Source organism: Peromyscus californicus, unplaced genomic scaffold (assembly GCF_007827085.1).
Source record: "Peromyscus californicus insignis strain IS unplaced genomic scaffold, ASM782708v3 Scaffold_5__1_contigs__length_169319896, whole genome shotgun sequence".
Taxonomy (NCBI): domain Eukaryota; kingdom Metazoa; phylum Chordata; class Mammalia; order Rodentia; family Cricetidae; genus Peromyscus; species Peromyscus californicus.
This window is the reverse complement of record NW_026294573.1, coordinates 41132198-41152755: the sequence shown is the minus strand read 5'-3', so window position 1 is coordinate 41152755 and position 20558 is coordinate 41132198. Positions and strand designations below refer to the sequence as shown.

General features: G+C 39.8%; 1 protein-coding gene across 1 annotated transcript in view; it reads right to left on the bottom strand.

Annotated features, from left to right (window-relative positions):
- Window positions 1–11966, bottom strand: part of Elavl4 (ELAV like RNA binding protein 4) — a 141392-nt gene extending 129426 nt beyond the window's left edge. Inside the window, exon 1 of the mRNA XM_052715417.1 lies at window positions 11856–11966. Coding sequence (XP_052571377.1) covers window positions 11856–11873 — 18 coding nt within the window. The 5' untranslated portion in view covers window positions 11874–11966. The remainder of the gene's footprint in view (window positions 1–11855) is intronic.
- Between the last annotated feature and the right edge of the window lie 8592 nt (window positions 11967–20558).

Genomic DNA, 20558 nt, shown 5'->3' with positions numbered 1-20558 from the left:
GTAAGTAAACTTGTGTTTATATTTCCCCTCTCCAATAAGAGAAACAGGAAACATTACCTTGAATGAGGTGTACAAATCCTGTTTGAGTGCTTGAAGACACTTAGAGTCTCTGAGAGAGCTTGGTGCAATCACTCTTCACGTGATAAAGCAAGTTTGGGGAAGTTGGCTCTGGACTCACAAAGTGTAGTGACAGGAGTTCACTGTGCCACCAGACTTCTGCAACCTGTTTAAGATGTAGCAAATGACAGTAGGGGGCAGTACTCTGGCAGGTGAATCAGAAAGTGGCAGTAGTTAGGACCCCATCTTGTACATTCTCAGTGGAAGACTACCCAGGCCTGCCTCCACACCGTCACAGCAGCCGCTTCTGCTTTACAAAGTCCTTAGTCATTGCTCTGGATCTTGGTTCTGAATCCACCCACGAGCACCTTGTGGCTTAGTTGTAAAGGGCAACACGGTTCAAGATTCCTGAGAGGGATATGCTGGCATACCCTGAGCTGATGAGGTGAGACATGGTCACACCTGTTCTTCTTAATTATGTATATTGAGAAAGCAGTGCAGCTTCGACCGTAAGTCAGGTTTTTGACATATAGTGGGTCAGGTGCCTAAATGGCATTCTTTGGTGACACATGAAAAGGGCAGACCAAACTCTCTTCAGAACTCCAAGATTCTAGGATCTATATAAAGAGATTTGAAAACTTATTCTATTTTTAACTGTTAGAGTGTAATCTTTTAGAAATTGAGGTAAAATTTATATTACCTAACATTAACCGTTTTAAAGTGAACAGTTCAATGGAAGTTCGTATGTTCACACCACTGCACAGCCACCATCTTTATCTAGTTCCAAAACACTTGCCTCACTCCAAAAGTAACACCACTTATTCACCAAGCAGTTTTTCCCAATTCTCTCTTTTCTCCCCATGACAAATACCAATCTGCCTTCTGGCTCTGTGTGTGTGTGTGTGTGTGTGTGTGTGTGTGTGTGTGTGTGTGTGTGTAACACCTGTGACCCTTTACATCTAGCTCTTGTCACTTCACTTGTCTTGGAGATTCATCCCTTCTATAGAACACACCAGAACTCCATTCTCTTTTTGTCACTGAGTAATACCACAATTTGTTTATCTATTCATCCATTGATAGTCATTTAGGTTGTTTTCAATTTGACTTTTGCAAGTAGTGTTGCTGTGAACAGGTTGTACCTGTACTCAAATACTGTTGTGAATTCTTTTGAATATATACCTAGGAGTAGTATTACATAGATCATATGATAATATTGTATGTATGCTGTGAGGAACTGAGAAACTTCTACAGTGACTACACTGTTATACATTCCAATTATCACATGAGGGTTTCTACATCTTCACCAATACTTGTTTTTATTTGTTTAGTTTTTAAAATCATTACAGCTCTATTAGTGGATATGAAGTTATATCTCACTATCGTTTTGATTTGCATTTCTCTATGATTTATGGCATTGAATATTTTTCTAATGTCCTTTTTGACTACTTTTTTTTAAAAAGACATTTTAAAATAACAAGCAGAGATCCAAATTTAAGATAAAATTCAGTTGCATGTTAGGCTTCCAAATACAAATAACTCAACATGCCAGCTGGACTGATACTTTCCATGAACTTCATTGCATTCATACACATAAGGCAATAAGAAAAAAGCACAAGTTTTTCCTAAGTTTTACTTCAGTTCATTTTCCCAGTGGTGACTGAAAAACACATTTACATTCCAGAAATGTTATCTGAGAATCAGCGAAATGTGATGCAAAAGAAAATGTAAGTTCCATAAGGCCAAGACCAATAACTACAGGAATAGGGTTCACTATATGGACCCAGAAAATAGAACTGTAGACAGGAAGGCAGAAGATTGGATCTAGGATAATTCCTCAGGCTTCCTCTGCCTAGGGCTGGGTGAATGGTGATGAGATTAGCTAGGATATTGAACTCAGGAACAAGAACACAGTAATAAAGGAATTGACTCGGAATTATTATTAATTCAGTGTTCCATTTTTACTTCTTTTTATTCTTTCATTTTTATGCTTCCTATGTGGGAAATTGTAAGAGGAAAGATGAAAAGATGATACACAAAAAAAGGTAATAAAGTTGCTACTTCTGAGCATTTCTTGAATTTCAGTGTTTGGCTTGTCTTCTTTTATATCCTATCTTGCCCTTATCTCTGACAGATGTCAGTTCAGTACTGTCTGGTTTTCTGTGGTTATGATGACAGTGTTTACATGCTGCTTATCTAAGTTTGGCTGGCAAATTTGTTAAGCTCGTACTCCGGCTTATGAATTAGAGTAAGCTGTCTACTGCGCAAAATTAGCTATGGAAGCAGACTGTGGTGCACCGTGACTCCTGTCTCACGCCCCTTTGTGATTAGGGGGCAAACCACTGACTTGTGCTTCACTCTGAGCTCTCTACCTTTACAGCCTCTGATTTTTCCACTTGAAACATTAGCGAAGAAAAGTAAGCTTTCTTCAGTTTGGTAAAAATGTGTTGGTCCTACTCATCTGTTTAAATTAATTATAAGAATACTATACCTCTGCATAATTTATACCCCTAAAAATAACTAACATTTCTGAAGGTGAGAGAACTATTTCAATGTATAAGATTGTTTCACAAGTTCACAGGTTTCTTAACCTCTGTTCTTCTGCCATACACCCTTAAACAACATAGTAATTCTACCCAAATTATAGGATAGTGCACTAGTTGTTTTTTGGTCAACTTGACACAAACCGAGAAACACCTGGGAAGAGGGAACTTACCTGAGAAAATGCCTCTGGCCTATAAGCATGTCTATGGGGGTATTTCCTTGACTAATGAAGGCCCAAGCACACTGTGGGTGGTGCTACTTCTGGGCACATGGTCCTGGGGTCTATAAGAAAGTAAATCTCGCCGGGCAGTGGTGGCGCACGCCTTTAATCCCAGCACTCGGGAGGCAGAGGCCAGCGGATCTCTGTGAGTTCGAGGCCAGCCTGGGCTACCAAGTGAGTTCCAGGAAAGGCACAAAGCTACACAGAGAAACCCTGTCTCGAAAAAACCAAAAAAAAAAAAAAAAAAAAAAGAAAGTAAATCTCATTCATTTCTCCGTCACTGGGCAATCCCTGTGTCTTTCCTAGGGTCCTCTTTACTAGCTAGCCTCCCTGGAGCTGTGAGTTGCAGTCTGGTTATCCTTTGCTTTACATCTAGTATCCACTTATGAGTGAGTAGATACCATGTTTGTCTTTCTGAGTCTGGGTTACCTCACTCAGGATGATATTTTCTAGTTCTATCCATTTGCCTGCAAATCGCATGATGCCATTGTTTTTCTCTGCTGAGTAGTACTCCATTGTGTATATGTACCACATTTTCTTTATCCATTCTTCAGTTGAAGGGCATCTACGTTGTTTCCAGGTTCTGGCTATTACAAATAATGCTGCTATAAACATAGTTGAGTATGTGTCCTTGTGGTATGATTGAGCATTCCTTGGATATATGCCCAAGAGTGGTATAGCTGGGTCTTGAGGGAGCAAACTGGTGGTGAGGGGGGTAATAGAGGGCAAGGGTTGGGGGAAAGAGAGCTTGGGGGAGCAGGAGGTCCTAGCTGGATCGGGAACACAGTGGGAGAACAAGGAAAGAGATACTGTGATAAATGAAGACACCATGGGAATAGGAAGAAGCAGAGTGCTAGTGAGGTCTCCAGGAATCCACAAAGATGACTCCACTATAGACTACTGGCAATGGTTGAGAGGGTGCCTGAGCTGACCTACTCTGGTGATTGGATAGCCGAACACCCAAACTGTCATGATAGAACCCTCATCCAGTGACTGATGGAAGCTGATGCAGAGATCCATGGCCAAGCCCCAGGCGGAGCTCCAGGAGTCCAATTGACGAGAGAGAGGAGGGATTGATTCTATGAGCAAGAGCTATTGAGACCATGATTGGAAAAAGTACAGAGACAACTAGCCAAACTAGTGGAAACGCATGAACTGTGAACCAATGGCTGAAGAGCCCCCATGGTACTGGACTAGGCCCTCTGGATAAGTGAGACAGTTGTTTAGCTTGAACTGTTTAGGGGGCCCCCGGGCAGTGAGATGGGGACCTGTCCTTAGTGCATGAGCCAGCTTTTTGGAACCTAGGGCCTATGCTGAGACACTTTGCTCAGCCTTGGTGCAGGGAGGAAGGGACTGGTCTGAATCTACCAGGCTCTGCTGACTCCCCAGGGGAGACCTTACCTTGGAGGAAGTGGGAATGGGAGGTGGGTTGGGAGGTAAGGCTGAGGGGTGGGAGGAGGGAGGACAGGGGAATCTGTGGTTGATACGTAAAATGAATAGAAAAATCTCTTAATTAAAAAAAATTAAAAAAAAATTTAAAAAAAAAGAAAAACTGAGCAAGTTAAGTGGAGCAAGACAGTAAGCAACATTCCTCTTTGGCTTTAAGTTCAGCTCCAGCCTTCAGGTTTTTTTTTTTTTTTTTTTTTTTTGGTTTTTCGAGACAGGGTTTCTCTGTGTAGCTTTGTGCCTTTCCTGGATCTCGCGCTGTAGACCAGGCTGGCCTCGAACTCACAGAGATCTGCCTGGCTCTGCCTCCCGAGTGCTGGGATTAAAGGCGCGCGCCACCACCGCCCGGCGCCTTCAGGTTTTTGCCTTGATTTCCAACCTTGGCTTCCATCAGTGGACTATGACCCAGAGTATGTACGCAAATAAACTCTTTCCTCCCCAAGTTAGTTTTGGTTATAGTGTTTTATCACAGCAATAGAAACCCTAACTAAGACAGGCATTATTGTGGTTGTTACTCATGTTCCTCTCAAAGGTGACTAACCGATTAGACAGAGAAACTCTTGCTAAGATACAAACTTGGAGTATGTTTTGTTAGTATATTCCTACCCAGGGACTTCCAGAATGTTAACTACAATGACCCAATTAAGACCCTCAAAAGAGCTTTCTGGGTGAACTTTGTCTAAATACGAATGCTGTGGGACCTGAAAGAACGTTGTCATTAGATACGTGGGGAAGGGGTGGTCAACTTTATGAAGAGATAAAAATCCTTTCTATAACAGCAGCAGAGCAAGCAAACACAAACTACAGAGTAGATAGGAGGCCAGAGTTGTGCAGAATCCCATTCTGGTCTTCAGCAACGAACACGTCTCCATGGCATAGACTCCCTATGTAGAAGCCTTGCTCGCTGATGAGTAATCGGAATTATTATATTTTTAAATTCTCTTCTCTAGCCAACCTTCCTTGATTTTAATTAAAATCAGTAAAAACGTCTTTAACACTTCTTGTATAGGCTTTGTTCAACTCATACTGATTTCTCTACTCAATTAAATAATTTATTAATTATCCACTAACTACAGAGCCCAGGACCAAGTATAGGACCAGGGGCCTGGGACATCTAGGGGGTGACTAAAAAGACCCAGTTTCTGTTCTCAAGGAGTTAACTGCCTTCCCCCATCTCTGTCACCTCTGCCTATGGTGCCCAAAAGGCTTCATGTGATTTTTTTCAACAGAACCATTGAAGATAAGTAGGTTTTGGTTTTTTTTTTTTTTTTTTTTTGTGTGTGTGTGTGTGTGTTTTACAGATGATGGGGCTAGGAGCAAGGATGAAGATATAATAGGTAGAAAGAGTGGCAAAATTTAAAAAGAAAAGCATGCTTTGCGAACTGTAAATAATTTAACACTGGAACAAATATAGGATTTGAATGGAAGAAAATGGCATGCCGTAAGGTTAATGTAAGGGTGAAGATGGATGAAGGAAAGCAAATAAATAAGCTTGGGCATCATACTGTGGACAGTGGGGTCTAGTGAAATGAGGAGGTCAGATCTGTGTTTTAGAGGTAGCATTTACTACTGGTTATCAAACTGAAGGAAAATGACTTGAAAGTAGTACAGAGTAAAGAGGATTTTGTGGTAAACCACTAATGAGATTTTAAAAAGGAAACTCACAGAGTACTAACTATTCAGTGTATCTACTATTCATTTCCATGAATAACCAAAAGCAGCAGTCTAAATGACTCCTAATTCTGCATCCCTGCTTCTCTTTTGGAGAGGTGTCATGTTTCATTTGGGGGTGGGGTAGTAAATGACACCCATAAAAGAGTCCTAACCCTTTACGAAAAGGCTTCTATACTTACAAAATACAAATAAATCATATTTCATGTAACATACTTTTATATAAGATATAAAATGATGTACTTTTGGATTAGGGTAGCAAGGTTTTTTTCAATAGTATCTATCAGTTGGGACATGATTCTTTGTGGAATAATCAAACCTGATTATGCCTATGAGTAACCAAAACAGGATTCAAGCTCTTACCCTGTCATTTACCACATGCCAATTCTTGGACAAATTGCCCAACTTCTGTAGGTTGTCATTTTTAAGAAGCTATGAGTTAGGATTTCAACAATAAAGAGAAGGCACATTCCAAAAGTGACTTTGAACAATATTTAGTGAAGAAAAATCAAGGAGAGATGAGGAAAGACATTGGGGCTGAGAACAGGAGAGACTTTGAGCAAATCAAAGAGAAAAGCTATAGCTGTAGATTGGACAGGGGTGTGGCCTCTATGCATTGTATTAACCAAACCAGAAGCCAGCCAGCAAGGAAGCACTCCCCACCTCTTTCTACAAACATTTGTTTTTCTTATATTTCAGATATCCCAATAGCGGATAGGCTGAATCCAGAAACAGGAGATCACGGGAGCTCAATGGCAGTCTATGATGAAGAAAAAATTGAGACAAGGTCTTGTGGGCAAATGGAATATACTATGACCCACACTTAATGGCCACCTTTCTTTCACATAGATTTGTTATAAGGCTCAAATGAAATAATATATGTGAAAATACACTGCAAATTTTAAACAAAACGTGCAAACATAACCATTATGAGATCTATAATAAACAAGAATGAGTAATGATACAAGACTCTTACTGCTGACAGATCTCAGTCTTCCAGGATTTTGTTTTGTTTTTGTTTTTTCTTTTTGGTCAAAAATTAAAATCTAAGGACAATAGTCAAATAGAAAGGGAAATTTTCCAGTACCAAATGGTCTGAATCCAAGTGAAGAAGCGGTTCCTCCAATGTGGTAGAAGTAACAGAGGTCAGGTAGGAATAAGAAGTCTATTTCTTTTGTGGTCCAGAACCAGTTTTTCTATAAACACCAATTTACTTGCATTTTTAAAAGCAATTATTGGCAGAGAAACATTATATTCTTAATATTTAAATAAGCTAAGTATCGATTTAGTCATTGGTAGACAATATTTTTGGCAAAATTTTATTTATCAAACAAGCCTTATAATCAAATTTAGAATCACTTTTTAGCCTTCTTGCTCACTGCTTTTTGGTCATAATGACTTTCTTGCCTTTCCTGGAATCACTGCTGCCTGAAAACTTAGGCTTTGGCTATTCCTCTGCTCATTTCCCAGAGATACAGCCACAGAGCTAACTTTATCACTCTCACTCAATTCTATTTAAATGTCATTGTCTCAATGAATCTCTGTTCAGGATTGCAATCTCCCATTGAGTCCTTGACTTTCTTGTTCTAGTGTACCTTTCCCTTCCCTAGCATTTGGAACGTTCTAACATGCTATGTACTATGTTCTAACATGCTACCGTACTTCATGATTATAGTTACTTTTAATGTCTGTCTCCCACCCTAAGCACTCAATACATACTCATTGGTTCAATCAATTCATTACCTAGTCAGATATATGAAGTGGTTTCAGAAGGCTCAAGGACTTTAGCAAGTTTGTGTCAATGTGAATATCAAAGATTCCTAAAGGAAAATTATTTTGTTATTATATTTTAAATATCACAGCCTCATCCGAACTTTAGTTTGTTCCTAAATTTTTACTTGTAGGTGAAACCTCATGTGATGACTAATCCTCATTAAAATTATATGTAATAGCACCAGCATTCTATTAAAGGGAAGATGAGATAAAGCATAAATCAGTAGTATAGACCATAAGAGTTTGCAATTGGGACTGGAGAGCTGGTTCAGCAATTAAGAGCATTTTTTTGCTTTTCCAGAGGACCAAGGTTCGAGTCCCTGTACTCACCTAACAGACCATAAGTTTTTGTAACTCTGGTTTCAGAGGAGTTGAAACCCTCTTCTGGCCTTCAAAGGCACCAGGCATTCAAATGTTGCACAGATACAGATGCAGGCAAAACACCAATGTACATAAAATGATAAACTTAAAAAATAATAAGGGTTTGCAATTAACATACTGTGCATAACTGTAAACCCTATAATTTTACTAATAAAATGTAAAAATTCTTCAAGCAATTGGGTACTATGTGGCAACTACAGTGTCAACACTAGCCACTTTGCCAGTTGCTCAGAGGCTGTGCCAATGAACCTAAACTGGTCATAACACACATAAATGCATTTGGGAGTTATTTTTACAGAAGCAAGAGAAGTTTAGAATTTTTCTACATTATTTTCCTAGACAAAATATTATATTCTGGTGCATGAACATGTTGAGTTTGAACATTGAGAACGATACTGTAGGCAGTTTAGGTGCCTCTGCATAAACCACCGTGAGCTGCTTTGAGTGAACAAAGGTTGCTTGTGTACCAACCAAAACGATTCATAAACTCATGGCTTGGACTGTAGAAAAAAAGCACTAAAGGATTAACATGATTATTTTGTTGCAGAGATAAATGGAAAGTCAAATTAAGAGCTCACATGACAACTTGATATGAAACTATCAAAAGGCAATTGGTTTCTTTCTAGAAAGTCCAACCTTCTACCTGTCACTACATGGCCAGAAAGTTTATGAAGGCATTGCATGACCATCTTTCTCTGTCAATGAAGGATGTGATTGTTAATGGGCTTTGTCACAGATTGAACTCAGTTTGGACAATGGCCCTACCTCTGCATCAGTTGTAATTGGTGTCATATATAAAAGTGTGTGTGTGTGTGTGTGTGTGTGTGTGTGTGTGTGTGTGTGTGTATGCATACTTTGGCACATGCTAAGTGTATTAGGGTTTTTCACTGTAGCAACAAACTACAACATTTAAATTAAAATTGAATTGCTCCAAAACTAGAATCAATATGTGACCTATTATATATATTACATGCTGAACTATTTCAAAAGAGCCAATTTAGCTTTTTAGTAAATACTTGTATCGTGTGTAGTAGGCAACTGTGTCCCTCAGAAATTCACATGTAGAATAAATATAACCTCCAATCACTTAGAATGTGACTGGACTTTGAAATAATAGCCTTTAAAGAAATCAAAAGATGAAATGAGTCATCTATATGGGCCCTAATCAAATAAGATGTATTTAAAAAATGTGGAGTTGAGATATAGGTAGAAGAGAGACTTATGGAGAGACAAAGATGATCATCCGGAGTCCTAGGAAAGAAGCCTCCTAAAAACTCTGCTAACACCATAATCTTGAACTTCTGGCAACCATAACTATGTGGAGATGAATTGCTTTCTTAAACCACCCATTGTATGGTATTTGTTATGGCACGTAGAGACCTGGAGACCTTAGTCCATTCATAAAAGGATGAACATTCTCTTAGAACTTCAGTTCTTAATCCTAAATTACAAGAATCAATGATAGTGGCTGTCTCAGTTATGAAATACCATGGGTGAATAAGTAATTCTACAGTGAGTAAAATTTCCAGACATGGAGGTTTGTTTTTTAACAAACCAATATTCATATTTTAATTCTACAAGGTAGGCTTTTTCTAATACACACTGCTATTCAATATTTTTTCCTTTTAGATAATTTCTATCATAATTTAACGATTTTAAAAGAGTAGATTAGAAATTTCCAACAAAATTGGCAGTAACTTCTTAGTGCTTTTATTTACTGCTTCTACTTAAGATTTAATGTATGGTATTCTAATTAATTCTCAGATCAACTTTGTGAGATCTGTATTATACCCAACTTTATGTCCCAGTTTATGAATAGACTATGGAAAAAGAAAAAAAAGAGGACCAAGGTATTAATTATGTGAAGTCCTATAACCACTGAGTGATGGATGATATCAGACCTGTACCTGGAACATCTGAGTCAGAATCCCTTATTCAAATGTATAGCCTCTACGTAAATGTTAGGGAGCAGTCTGTTGCTTGTAATCTGAAGATTACAAACCCACACCAGATTGCAGGCCACACTGGGTGAGGACACCTGTCTCAAAACCAATCAATCAATCAGACTATAAAGAGGGCTGGAGTTGAACGTAGCTGAGTGGTTGGTGGAGTGAATGAGGTGGCATCTTCAGACCACCAGTACTGCCAACAAACACATAAAAACTCCTAAGGGGTCTCTGTTAACCTCAAACACACACTAAGAAGAAGAATTATAGGCCTGCTGATCTAACTCATAACCCCACTTTGACTAAAATCCACACCGGAGTACCTTATCTTAACAAGCAAGCAATCCAGGCTAATACAAAAGGTAACTAAAGAGGATTACTTAAGAGTTCTCTAAATGAAAGACAGCATGTAAATCCCTGGTATATTTCTTGAGTAGTTAGGAGATGGGGGAAATCCTCTATAGAAGTAGGTGGGTCACAACCTTATCAGTCCCCAGGGATTTTGTTAAGTGCTTTGAAAACTGAGTAGAGTTCAACCACAGTGGCACTGACCACCCTGCCAGAGAACTACCAGGTACGAGGCTATGAGCTTTGTACTGTCATTTTGTTAAAGAAGCAAAAAGCGAAACATCTGGATTGAACCTTTTGATTCCTCGTTATATTAATTTTATTCAGTGTTTTAAATTCAACCCACTCACATTTACAAAACACTTCACACAGACTACTTCCTCATGAATGGAGCTCCATTCACATCTCACCTAAAACATCAAACTTATTCTGAAATGACTGAGGTTAAAGCTTGTTCAGTGTCAATTTGCAAGTATTATAAAATATGAAAAACCAGGCACACGAACGCAGGAGGGTAATGCGAGGGCAATGCTTCACAAAAATCAAGGCAGCTACAGTAAGGAACTCGGATGGGCTTTCAGGAATCCATCATGCTCACGACAAACCATAGTGGAGGCGGGCATTTAAGCCCTCAGAGGGAAGATTTTATGAGAATTAATGCCCATGAGCAGTATCCGCTAACAGCTTGGGAATCAATATGACTCATTTCTCCCCAAACCTGGAACTGCTTTCTAGAAGTCCCCCTCCCCTCGCGCCCCCCCCCCCAACCCCCGCCCCGTGGCCTTCCCAAGTCCCTTAACATATGTTGGGGGAGGGGGAGGCTGTGTCGCTTTAGCAGGTTCACGACTTCAGAACGGGCGTTTACTAAATCTCAAATGTCTGACAACCTCCAGCCCAAAGAGAGACAATTACAACACACAGATTCCCTACCCCGCACCTGAGCCTCTTTTCTCCTTAAACGGAGCACTACTTAGGGCAACAGAAATGCCCACTCCGTCTTATCTAGAAACACAAGTCCCGGGGCTGTAGCGGTTGTAATCTGGAAGGGCACTCAGAGGGTGCACGCCTCCCCGTGTGACAATTAACGAGTCACAAAGACTGAGGTTCCCCTGAGAACCCGCGCTCAAGCGCCCTGCACCTTGGGGCCGGACTTTTTGGCGCCACCAGCTTAGCAAAGCCACCCTGTGGCGGGGAGTGGCGCTAGTCGCTGCCGGGTCTCCTGTCTGGGGAGCAGGTGAGGGGACGCACCCACTCAAATTTCAGTGGCCCTCTCTCCCGGAAGTCGAGGGGGACAGTGGGGCGTGGCCCGGAGCCCTTGGAACGGAGTTGGCAGAGACTCCGGGGCTGGGAATGGGGTCAGGGATGCGCGGTCCACAGGCCGGCGGCGACCACGTGGCCGGCGGGAGCGGGCGCTGGTGACGGCGGGTGGGCGGGGCGTTGGGGGCGCGCTGCGGGCGATCAGGCTCTGCTACCTGGTTCTGGAGCCGCATCTTCGCGGAGGCGGGGTCTGGAGGGCGGCGGTGGAGGCCAGACGGGCACCGCCGGCCCGGAGGACCTCGGCCAGTCACTTCGCGCTGGGTCCCGCGCCGCTCACTCCTCCGCCCGCTACGCAATCCCTGTCGGTGCCTCTAGGGGGCGCTTGACGGGGAGGCGGAGGACCCACTCAGAGACTCTGGTTTCCTTTAAGGTTAAGGGGCTGGGCATGAAGTGTTTGTATGCTTAGAAAGCTAAATGACCAAGTTTTCAATACTGCGGTTTAGGCTGTGTTTGAATTTTAAGTGTGGTAGCTTCCTGACAGTTTAAGTACATCAACACCATTTAGACAAACTTTGGCAAGATACTGTGTCAGGCCTTGTGTATATGTGACTTAATTGAGATGCTTAGAAAAACAAAACCCTCTCGGTGGCAAGGATTGTAGATACCTTAAGTGGATGCTTCAAGCAATGTTAGGCTGTTGGCCTAACACTAAGATACCGTCTGTCCAAGTAAAGTGAGGAATGGGAATGAGTGACATCAGTAACTCAGTACCCCCCGCCCAATAAAATGACCAAGACTTTTGTGCTCTGTGGTTTCAGGTAAAGTTGTTTTTTAGCAACCCTTCAGTTATTCTGTGGCCTCCTATACCATACCAGAGGTTTGAATAATCCAGCATTACTAGCCCCATGATAGGTAAGGGGATGGATGTCAAATGTGTGAAAGGGGCTTCTTCGGCCCTCCCTGATTATTTTAAAATCATCACTCCCAGGATTAAGACACTCACACTTGGAATTGAGAATACCCACTACTGCTTGAAGAAAAATACAGAAAAACAAAACCCCAATTCTTAGTCACACACAAATTAAAACACAGAAACTGACAGGTATGAGGTAGACTATCTGGACTAAGGTAAGCTTAGTGTGAAGTTAGAACAGAACACTGATCTTTAGAGATGAAGGCTCTGAAGCTGAGATCCTTGCTATGGGCCACAAAGGATTCTGGGGGAAACACTCCTAATCTATTGCTTTGCTTTACAGTTCTCAGCCTTCTCACTCACACTTCCCCTATTCCAAGAAGTTTAGCTTTAAAATGACCCCCCCCCCAAAAAAAAACTAAAGACAGGTTATTATGTTGTAAAAGGACTAAGGAGTAATAATGAAACAAATTTTAAGTTAGCTTTATTATAATAACACTTATTATTAAAACACACATTAACTGTATTTTCCATCATATCTCTTTCAAGTTTTAGATGATTACATCTAAACTGAACAACCACTACTAGTTTTAAGAGCTGTTTTCTAATACAAGAGTGTTGTTCTTTAAGCAAATGGGGATATACCAACTCAGAAATCTGCTAGTGCATATCCTTTGACTCACAATTTTCACTCTTATAAATCTGAGGAAATAAACATTAATGCACCCAGATGATTTGGCCCTGTGATTACTTACTGCCATAGGCTTTGAAATATGGAAAGAAAACTACAAAAGACTGACTAGTCAGTCAGCAAAGGAGATTGATCATCCACATGATGGAGTATTCTAGAGATATTAAAGATGATACAGTCAATGAATATTTATCAACATGGAAAGATGTATTTTATAGTAAGAAATACAGATGACAAAATTGTATACTTAGAAGGATTCCTTATTTGAAAGAGTAACTGGTTATTTTGGAAAGGGGAATTTTTACTTATCTATAAAGAAACAATTGTAATTGTTAAGTATTTATTTTTAATTAAAACAAATTTGTCTTGTACTACTAACTGATTATTATGGAAATGACTATAAAAAGCCTCTTGGCAAGCTACAGGCAAAGTCTTGGTGTGGTTAATAGAGTAAAGAGCATGGTCTCAGGCCTCATTGTGGTTAGAGCATCAGTCAAACATATAGTCAAATCTGAGCTATGCCCTCTTTAGAGTATGTCATCTTGAATAAGCTGTTTTTTCTAAAGCCTAATATTAGTAGTAACAGTAATAGTGAACATTAATTAAAAATTCACTTGTGCTAGTGATGATGCTAAATACTCTGTATCATCTCATTCTATCAACAGCTAATGAGAAAATGGTCTTAAGGAGGGAAATTAAATAACTTGCTAAGTTTTCACATCAAGATAAAATACATCTGTGTGATTGTGAGGATTAAACACAAGGGGACAATTTTAAGCACATTCAAACTGCCAAGTATATATATGAAGAAGTTGTGCATTTTTTTATGATTTGGACACAACTCTTGTAGTAAATATTTTGGATAACCATTTTATTATTCAAATTATCTGCCCAGAGAATCTGATTTGGCCATTTGTTGTGGGATGTGAGAGGTTGGGCTCTAAAGTCTGTCTTGGTTTGAATTCAAACTCTGGCTCTTATATGTCTGTGATTTAGAATAAGCTATATAACCTTTCCTTTCACCTAAGTTTTCTCTATAAAATTATATCAAATAGGTTCTGAGGATTTAATGAGTTAATATATAGAAATTAGGAAGAACAGTATACTTAGAAAATAGGAAGCCTAGTATACTTAGAGTTTTAAGGTGATTTAAGATTTAGAATTTTAAACTTCTTGTCATTCTCTAACAAAGACTTTCACGCAAATTTTTATGTGGATATGTAAATTAATAGGTTATGCAAATCATGGCCTGTCAGAAGTCATAACAGGAAGCTGTCTCCACTTAAAAGAAATAATGGCATTTACGTATGCTCATGTTACTAACCAGCAGTTAAATCAGGACATAGGACATACAAGGAGTGATAATTAGGAGTAATTGTATATTTTATCTATTGCATTTAAATGAACTAATATAGTTTCTAATCTTACATTGTCTTTAAAAAGCAGTTAAAAGATTCCACACAGACATTAAAACTATATCTCCAATTTTATAATGTTTCTCAAAAGTAACTGAAAAAAGTCTAAGAATCAAATATAAGGAAAATTGCCCATTGAAAATTTCATTAAAAAGAACAAATCATCACATAATAAAGAAATTTGCAGTAGGAAAATATTTTTGATAAATTAAAAACGTCTTTTTGGCTAAACCGTATATGACTATATACATGCTTGCATATTTAAAACGTTGACTGCACAGTATCATCACCTAAATTAACATTAAAGTTTTGGTATTACATCAAATTTTCCAAAGTGTAATGTTAATTTATATTTTTTTCCAATACAGACCTTAAGTAACACCTGTTTTAATTTTATAATTTACCATTACTCATGTTTCTTTAGAAGAGTCAATACAACAAACAATTAGTAAGAGCATAGAAACAACTTACTTTCTTCCTCTGATAAGGCCACTCTTGTATTAAGGACAATGTTATTTTCCTTTACAAATCCAGAATCCTTAGACAAAGGCACCGCAAGCTCATCGTGCACCTTAATTATAAGGGCACCTGTGCGTCTTTGTTTATCTGGTTGGTTGGACCAGAGGATTGGATTTGCCACACCCCCTTCTGTCCTGCCTCCTTTCTCTCTTAATGAGAACAACTTAACAATACTATCTGCACAGCCTTCCCAGCTAAAATAATGAATGGCGAGGAACAGTTCTCAGGTGTCACACTGGGCACTTGTTATTGAGTCTGCATGTGAGGGGCTAAAACTCAAGCTTTATAGGTACAGAGACACTTGGGGAATAGATCGGTCTGAAAACAGGAAAGATTTCAGAGCATCAGAGCTCATCAGTGCCTTGCTTCCACCTTGTTTTTCAGAAATTGTGTGCTCTTTAGCAAGCTCTTATGTCTCTGAGCCCCAATTTCTGTAAACTAGAGATGACAGTACTTAGGGTTCATTGTGAAGATGATGAGTTTTCGTGTTCTTGGGGAAAGTATATAAAGTGACCACTTAGTTGAAATTGCTTTTCTTTTTCCTTTCATCTCTGCCTTGGGCACATTCAAAAACAGGCTTTAGCTATGCACACCAACAGAATAGCACGTGTGTGTGTGTGTGTGTGTGTGTGTGTGTGTGTGTGTGTGTGTGTGTGTCTAGTGATGGAAACCCAGAGTTTGGAGAATTCAGTAGAAGTCAGACTATCCATCAGTCCTTTTCATTACCAGCATCCCCTGCAAGTGTTCATTGAGTCCATATGCTACTAAGGGTAGAGTTGTCTTCTGTTTGGGGGACAATCACAGCCTTGAGGAACAGTGGACAAGGCAAGGACGACAATGATGTGCAGTCAATAGAATCAAAGAAACACAGGGTTTTCTAGAGCTCAGGATATGTTAGTCCAAAGCAGCTTAGAAATGCTGGAGAACGGAGTGATGCAGGGCCTAAGAGAGTTCGGGGGCAGTGTGTGTGTATGTGTGTGTGTGTATGGTCTCCTGAATTGTTAAGTGAATATCTGGGATTAGAAAGGCAATACCAAAGCCTCGGGACAGTGCCTACTCTATATAGCTGCGAAGCAAATGTTTTTTTTTTTTTCTCCCACTCTCAGAGCAAGGCTTCATTGTAATTTTGTGGACTATTGTTTCTAGAGAATTTGTGCATTCTAATGTTTTATCACATGAGATGTTAATGTGAACAATGAATAAGTGCCATTTGCAAGAAAGCCTGGTAGCATATGCACATAAACAGCCTTTACTCTAGCATTTTTAACTATTCTCAATTGCTCCATAACAGTTGCAGTTTGCACTTAATAGATAATTAATTTCCTAGCAATAAAAAAATAACTTGGCCAATCATGATGTACATAGAATTATAGAAAAAAGAGTACTCAGATTTCATGTAGTGTTTTAGCACCAGAAAGAACTTTGAAGGTTGTTGATATCATCTTAGTTTATCATTTTAATCATAAGTTATCATGTTAATCATAAGAAAGTCATGTCCATGGGAGGGCTGAGTTCAAATAGCTAATAAGAAGCCAACCCAGGGGTAGATCCCATTTGGCAACGGCTGCCATCCAGTAGACATTTTCAACTACCTGAAGAATAACTAAAATTTCTAAATGTTATTTCATTTATTGGCATTTAGATTGTAAGATTTATCCCTTGAATACTTTTAGAATGGAACAGAAAATAAATACTTTCCAAAAAAAGTAAGTATTTGTTGTGTGGCTAGCAAAACACAGCTCTCACCTCAAAGGGAATGAGAGGTAGTTTATTATGGAGCTACATATGAGTGATTTAGTTTGTTTCCATGTTCCATTATGATGACAGCTTCACAAAATGTTTATAGCTACAGGACAAAAGAAAGTCATAAATCAAGGCGGTTTTCAGATGTATCGGTAGAAATAACAAGTTGCTGGATCAAAACAAAGCAGGGTGAGCTCTTCTGTGCATTTCAGATACTGTCTGATGACAATCTTAGTTTTCTAGTTGGTGGACATTATTGGTCTGTGAAAACGTCCCAAGACGGTTCATGTGATTACCATGTTAGGTCAGAACAGAGTTGACAATGAGTGGCTATTAAGAGGGCTAAAGGTGGCCCAAGAAAATTTTGCTCTGTATCTGCCCTGGATCTGGATCTGTTCCAGTCCTCCAAAAATCACAGTTTAAATCAGTCAGTCAGCCTTGTGGAACCTTTAATATACATGTGCCTGCCCCCATATGCACAGTGGGAATTGCATTTTGTACCAATAAATGAAGAAACAGTGTTCAGAGATAAGTTGTTTCATTTGCTGATGAGTATATTTCTTTGAAAGCTAACCTTAATATGCATCTTTCAGATCTTGTTCCTAAGATTCCCGTCCAGGAGGCAGATTTAATTCAGATAGATTCAACAAATATGTATTGAATTCTAGTGATAGCCAAGGTGAAATCTTTTTTTTTTTCTCTTGTAGCTTTCTGAGTGACAGGCTTCAAGAGTGCATCATGCTAAGAAAGAGTGCAAGCATAAGTGTCAAACAGCTGCAGGTTCAAATTTGAGCTCTGCAACTGTCATGGGGGATTGCCAGCAATTTCCTTTCCCTTATAAAATAAGGTTGTAATTTGAGCCTACCTTTGAGAGCTACTCTCTGGATTACACGGATCATTTGGTTTTCAGATCGCTCATGTTCATTAGAGTGAGCAGCATTCTATTAAAGACCACTTATTATTATGTGTATTTTCTTGTCTATCTAAATTTTTGTGGTTTTTCTTGAGAATTTCAAACATGAGTATTATATTTACAGCACCCACCCCTTTTTCTTTCCTTCCAGCTTCTCCCATGCTCCCTCCACTCTTTTAAATTCATGACCTTTTTGTTCGTTCATTAGTTAGTTAGTTAATACGTGTGTGTGTGTGTGTGTGTGTGTGTGTGTGTGTGTGTGTGTGTGAGAGAGAGAGAGAGAGAGAGAGAGAGAGAGAGAGAGAGAGAGAGAGAGAGAGAACTTATTGGGTCCACTTTTTGTTGCTTGTAGGGACATATGTCTGGGGCTGACCACTTGGGATTGATACTCTCTCTGGGCTCATCTCTGGGGAAAACTGATTGTCCCTGTTTCAGCAGCCATTGTGTCATATGTATTTTCTACAACGATATTTTCTGATGAACTTGCTCTTCTGCAGTGTGACCTTGCTACTCCCTTACCAAGAAGAGAATCCAATATCTTTTATCTTGGTAACTGTGCGTCCTGCTATGTATATTTACTGTCCCTTCCTGCCGACAGAAATGCAGTGCCATGGTGGGAGTTTTATGGGGATCTGGGTAGAAATTGGCAGGAGAAAACAGCAGAGTCAGTTTGAAACCCTGATGGTTATGTGCGCTGTTACAACAGTCATGGAGAGCACAGCTAGGGTTTTTAATATGACGGAGAATAAAGTACATTGTTTATTTTATGACTTCTTGTACCTTTTGGTCATAGCCACCACACCAGTACTGCAGCCAATACACTTAGAAATAGTATCATGAGCCAGACAGTGGTGGCACACACCTTTACTCCCAGCACTCTGGAGGCAGAGCCAGAGGATCTCTGTGAATGCAAGGTCAGCCTGGTCTACAAAGCAAGTTCCAGAACAGCCAGGACTGTTACACAGATAAACCCTGTCTTGGAAAAAATTAAAAACAAGAGAGAAAAGAAATAGTATAACGAATTTAAATGGCCTAAAATAAGCAGGTCCCCAAAAGCAGATAGCTAGTGCTTTTTGAACACAGAAGCCCTAAACTTCCCTCCCAGACACACTCCTGTCTTTCTGGATGATAGTATATCTGAATCATTGATTTCTATTCCACACATTCTTCCTTCTATATCTGCTTATTATGCCATCATGTAATCCCACTAATATTTGAACTCTTCACCTGCAATGACTCGTTTTCCTCATAGCTCAGTCATTCAGTTTCAGAGCTTACCTCTCACCTCATCTTGGGCCCAAGTGACTCTGCCTGTAAGCTCTAGCATTCTCCAATTTTCCTCTCTTATTCTGTCTTCCTGGTAACCATTCTTATTCCCTAGCTGCTACCAACTTGGTTTTTATTCACACAGTGATTTTCCACCCCTTGGTCCCATCTTGTGTGCCCACTGTGATGTTATGACTGAACCCAGGCTATAGGGTTACTCTTTCTTTGTCACTTGTGTTCTGACATTCTAGTTCTAACTGGTCACTGTGAGTTGCCTCTGGCCTCTTCACCGCCCCTGTGCAGTCCTCCATCATGGCAGTTGTTGCTCTGCTTTTTCTATTTTGGTTTGTGTGTTTGTCTAGAATGTGTTTTGAGCTTGTATGCTTATTCATTCAGGTAACGGCAACTCCCACAAAGACCATGCCCCGATGTCTTTACTTACATGGTGTCTCACTGGGGATCTTTTCCTCCTATTGCATTCTCTCCTGTTAAAACCAAACAAACAAGTGAAAAAAATCAGATAAATCCTGTGAAGTTTACCTCTGATATTGCCTCCAAGAAATTGTTCCTTCTGGGATAGCTTTCTCTTTTGAAGTGCCAAAGCATTTCACTGGTATTCCTTTGTGGTTGATTTTGCAGTCAACTTCATTTCTGAGCATTTTATATTGATATTGTATATGTTACTGGTCACCTACTCCTCATGAACATCTAAGAATCTGTATTTTGCATACAAGAAACTAAGACTTTCAAAGATGAAATAATTTCATAACAAACCACACTGCTAGAAAGTGGGAGGATCATGATTCAGGCCTAGGTCTGAATTCTCATGCTCGACTGGATTACTTCATAAATGTTTTGGCACCAAGCATGGTGGCACATGCCTATAATCCCAACACTTGGAAGGCCAAGGCAGACAACAGGGTGTTTGAGATTAGTAGTGAAAAGCTGTGTCTAAAAATGAATGAATGAATGAGTGAGTAAATAAATACATTTGGATTTTCTTTCCTCGTGTGAATGTCTTACTCCTGTTCATAAGTGCATGTAGGACAAGGACTATGATTCTAACCTTCATGTCTCCTCTCACATCTAGCTTAGTCTCTTACATATAATGGATGTAACAAAATAAACACAGCATAACATACTTGTTTTGGGACCCTCAATAAACACCCACAAGATGGCTGTGGGCTCTTCTCTCCACTCCCACTTCCCTCTCCCTGAATCAAGGGACCCAGCTGCCAATGGGCTCACAACAGGTCCTGGAAGGAGCAGGTGCTAATTCAAACAGGCTCATTAACAATCGGTGGGGCTCCTGCACTAATTACAGTGGGACTTCAGCTACATCCAGTTCAGCAATTCAACAGCTTATCTTTTTAACCCATCATGGTGGGATCTAGGAGAAAGCACAGATGGGAATCTGGTGTTGTCCAATGACACTCTCTCCAGTGTTCCTAAGAAAAT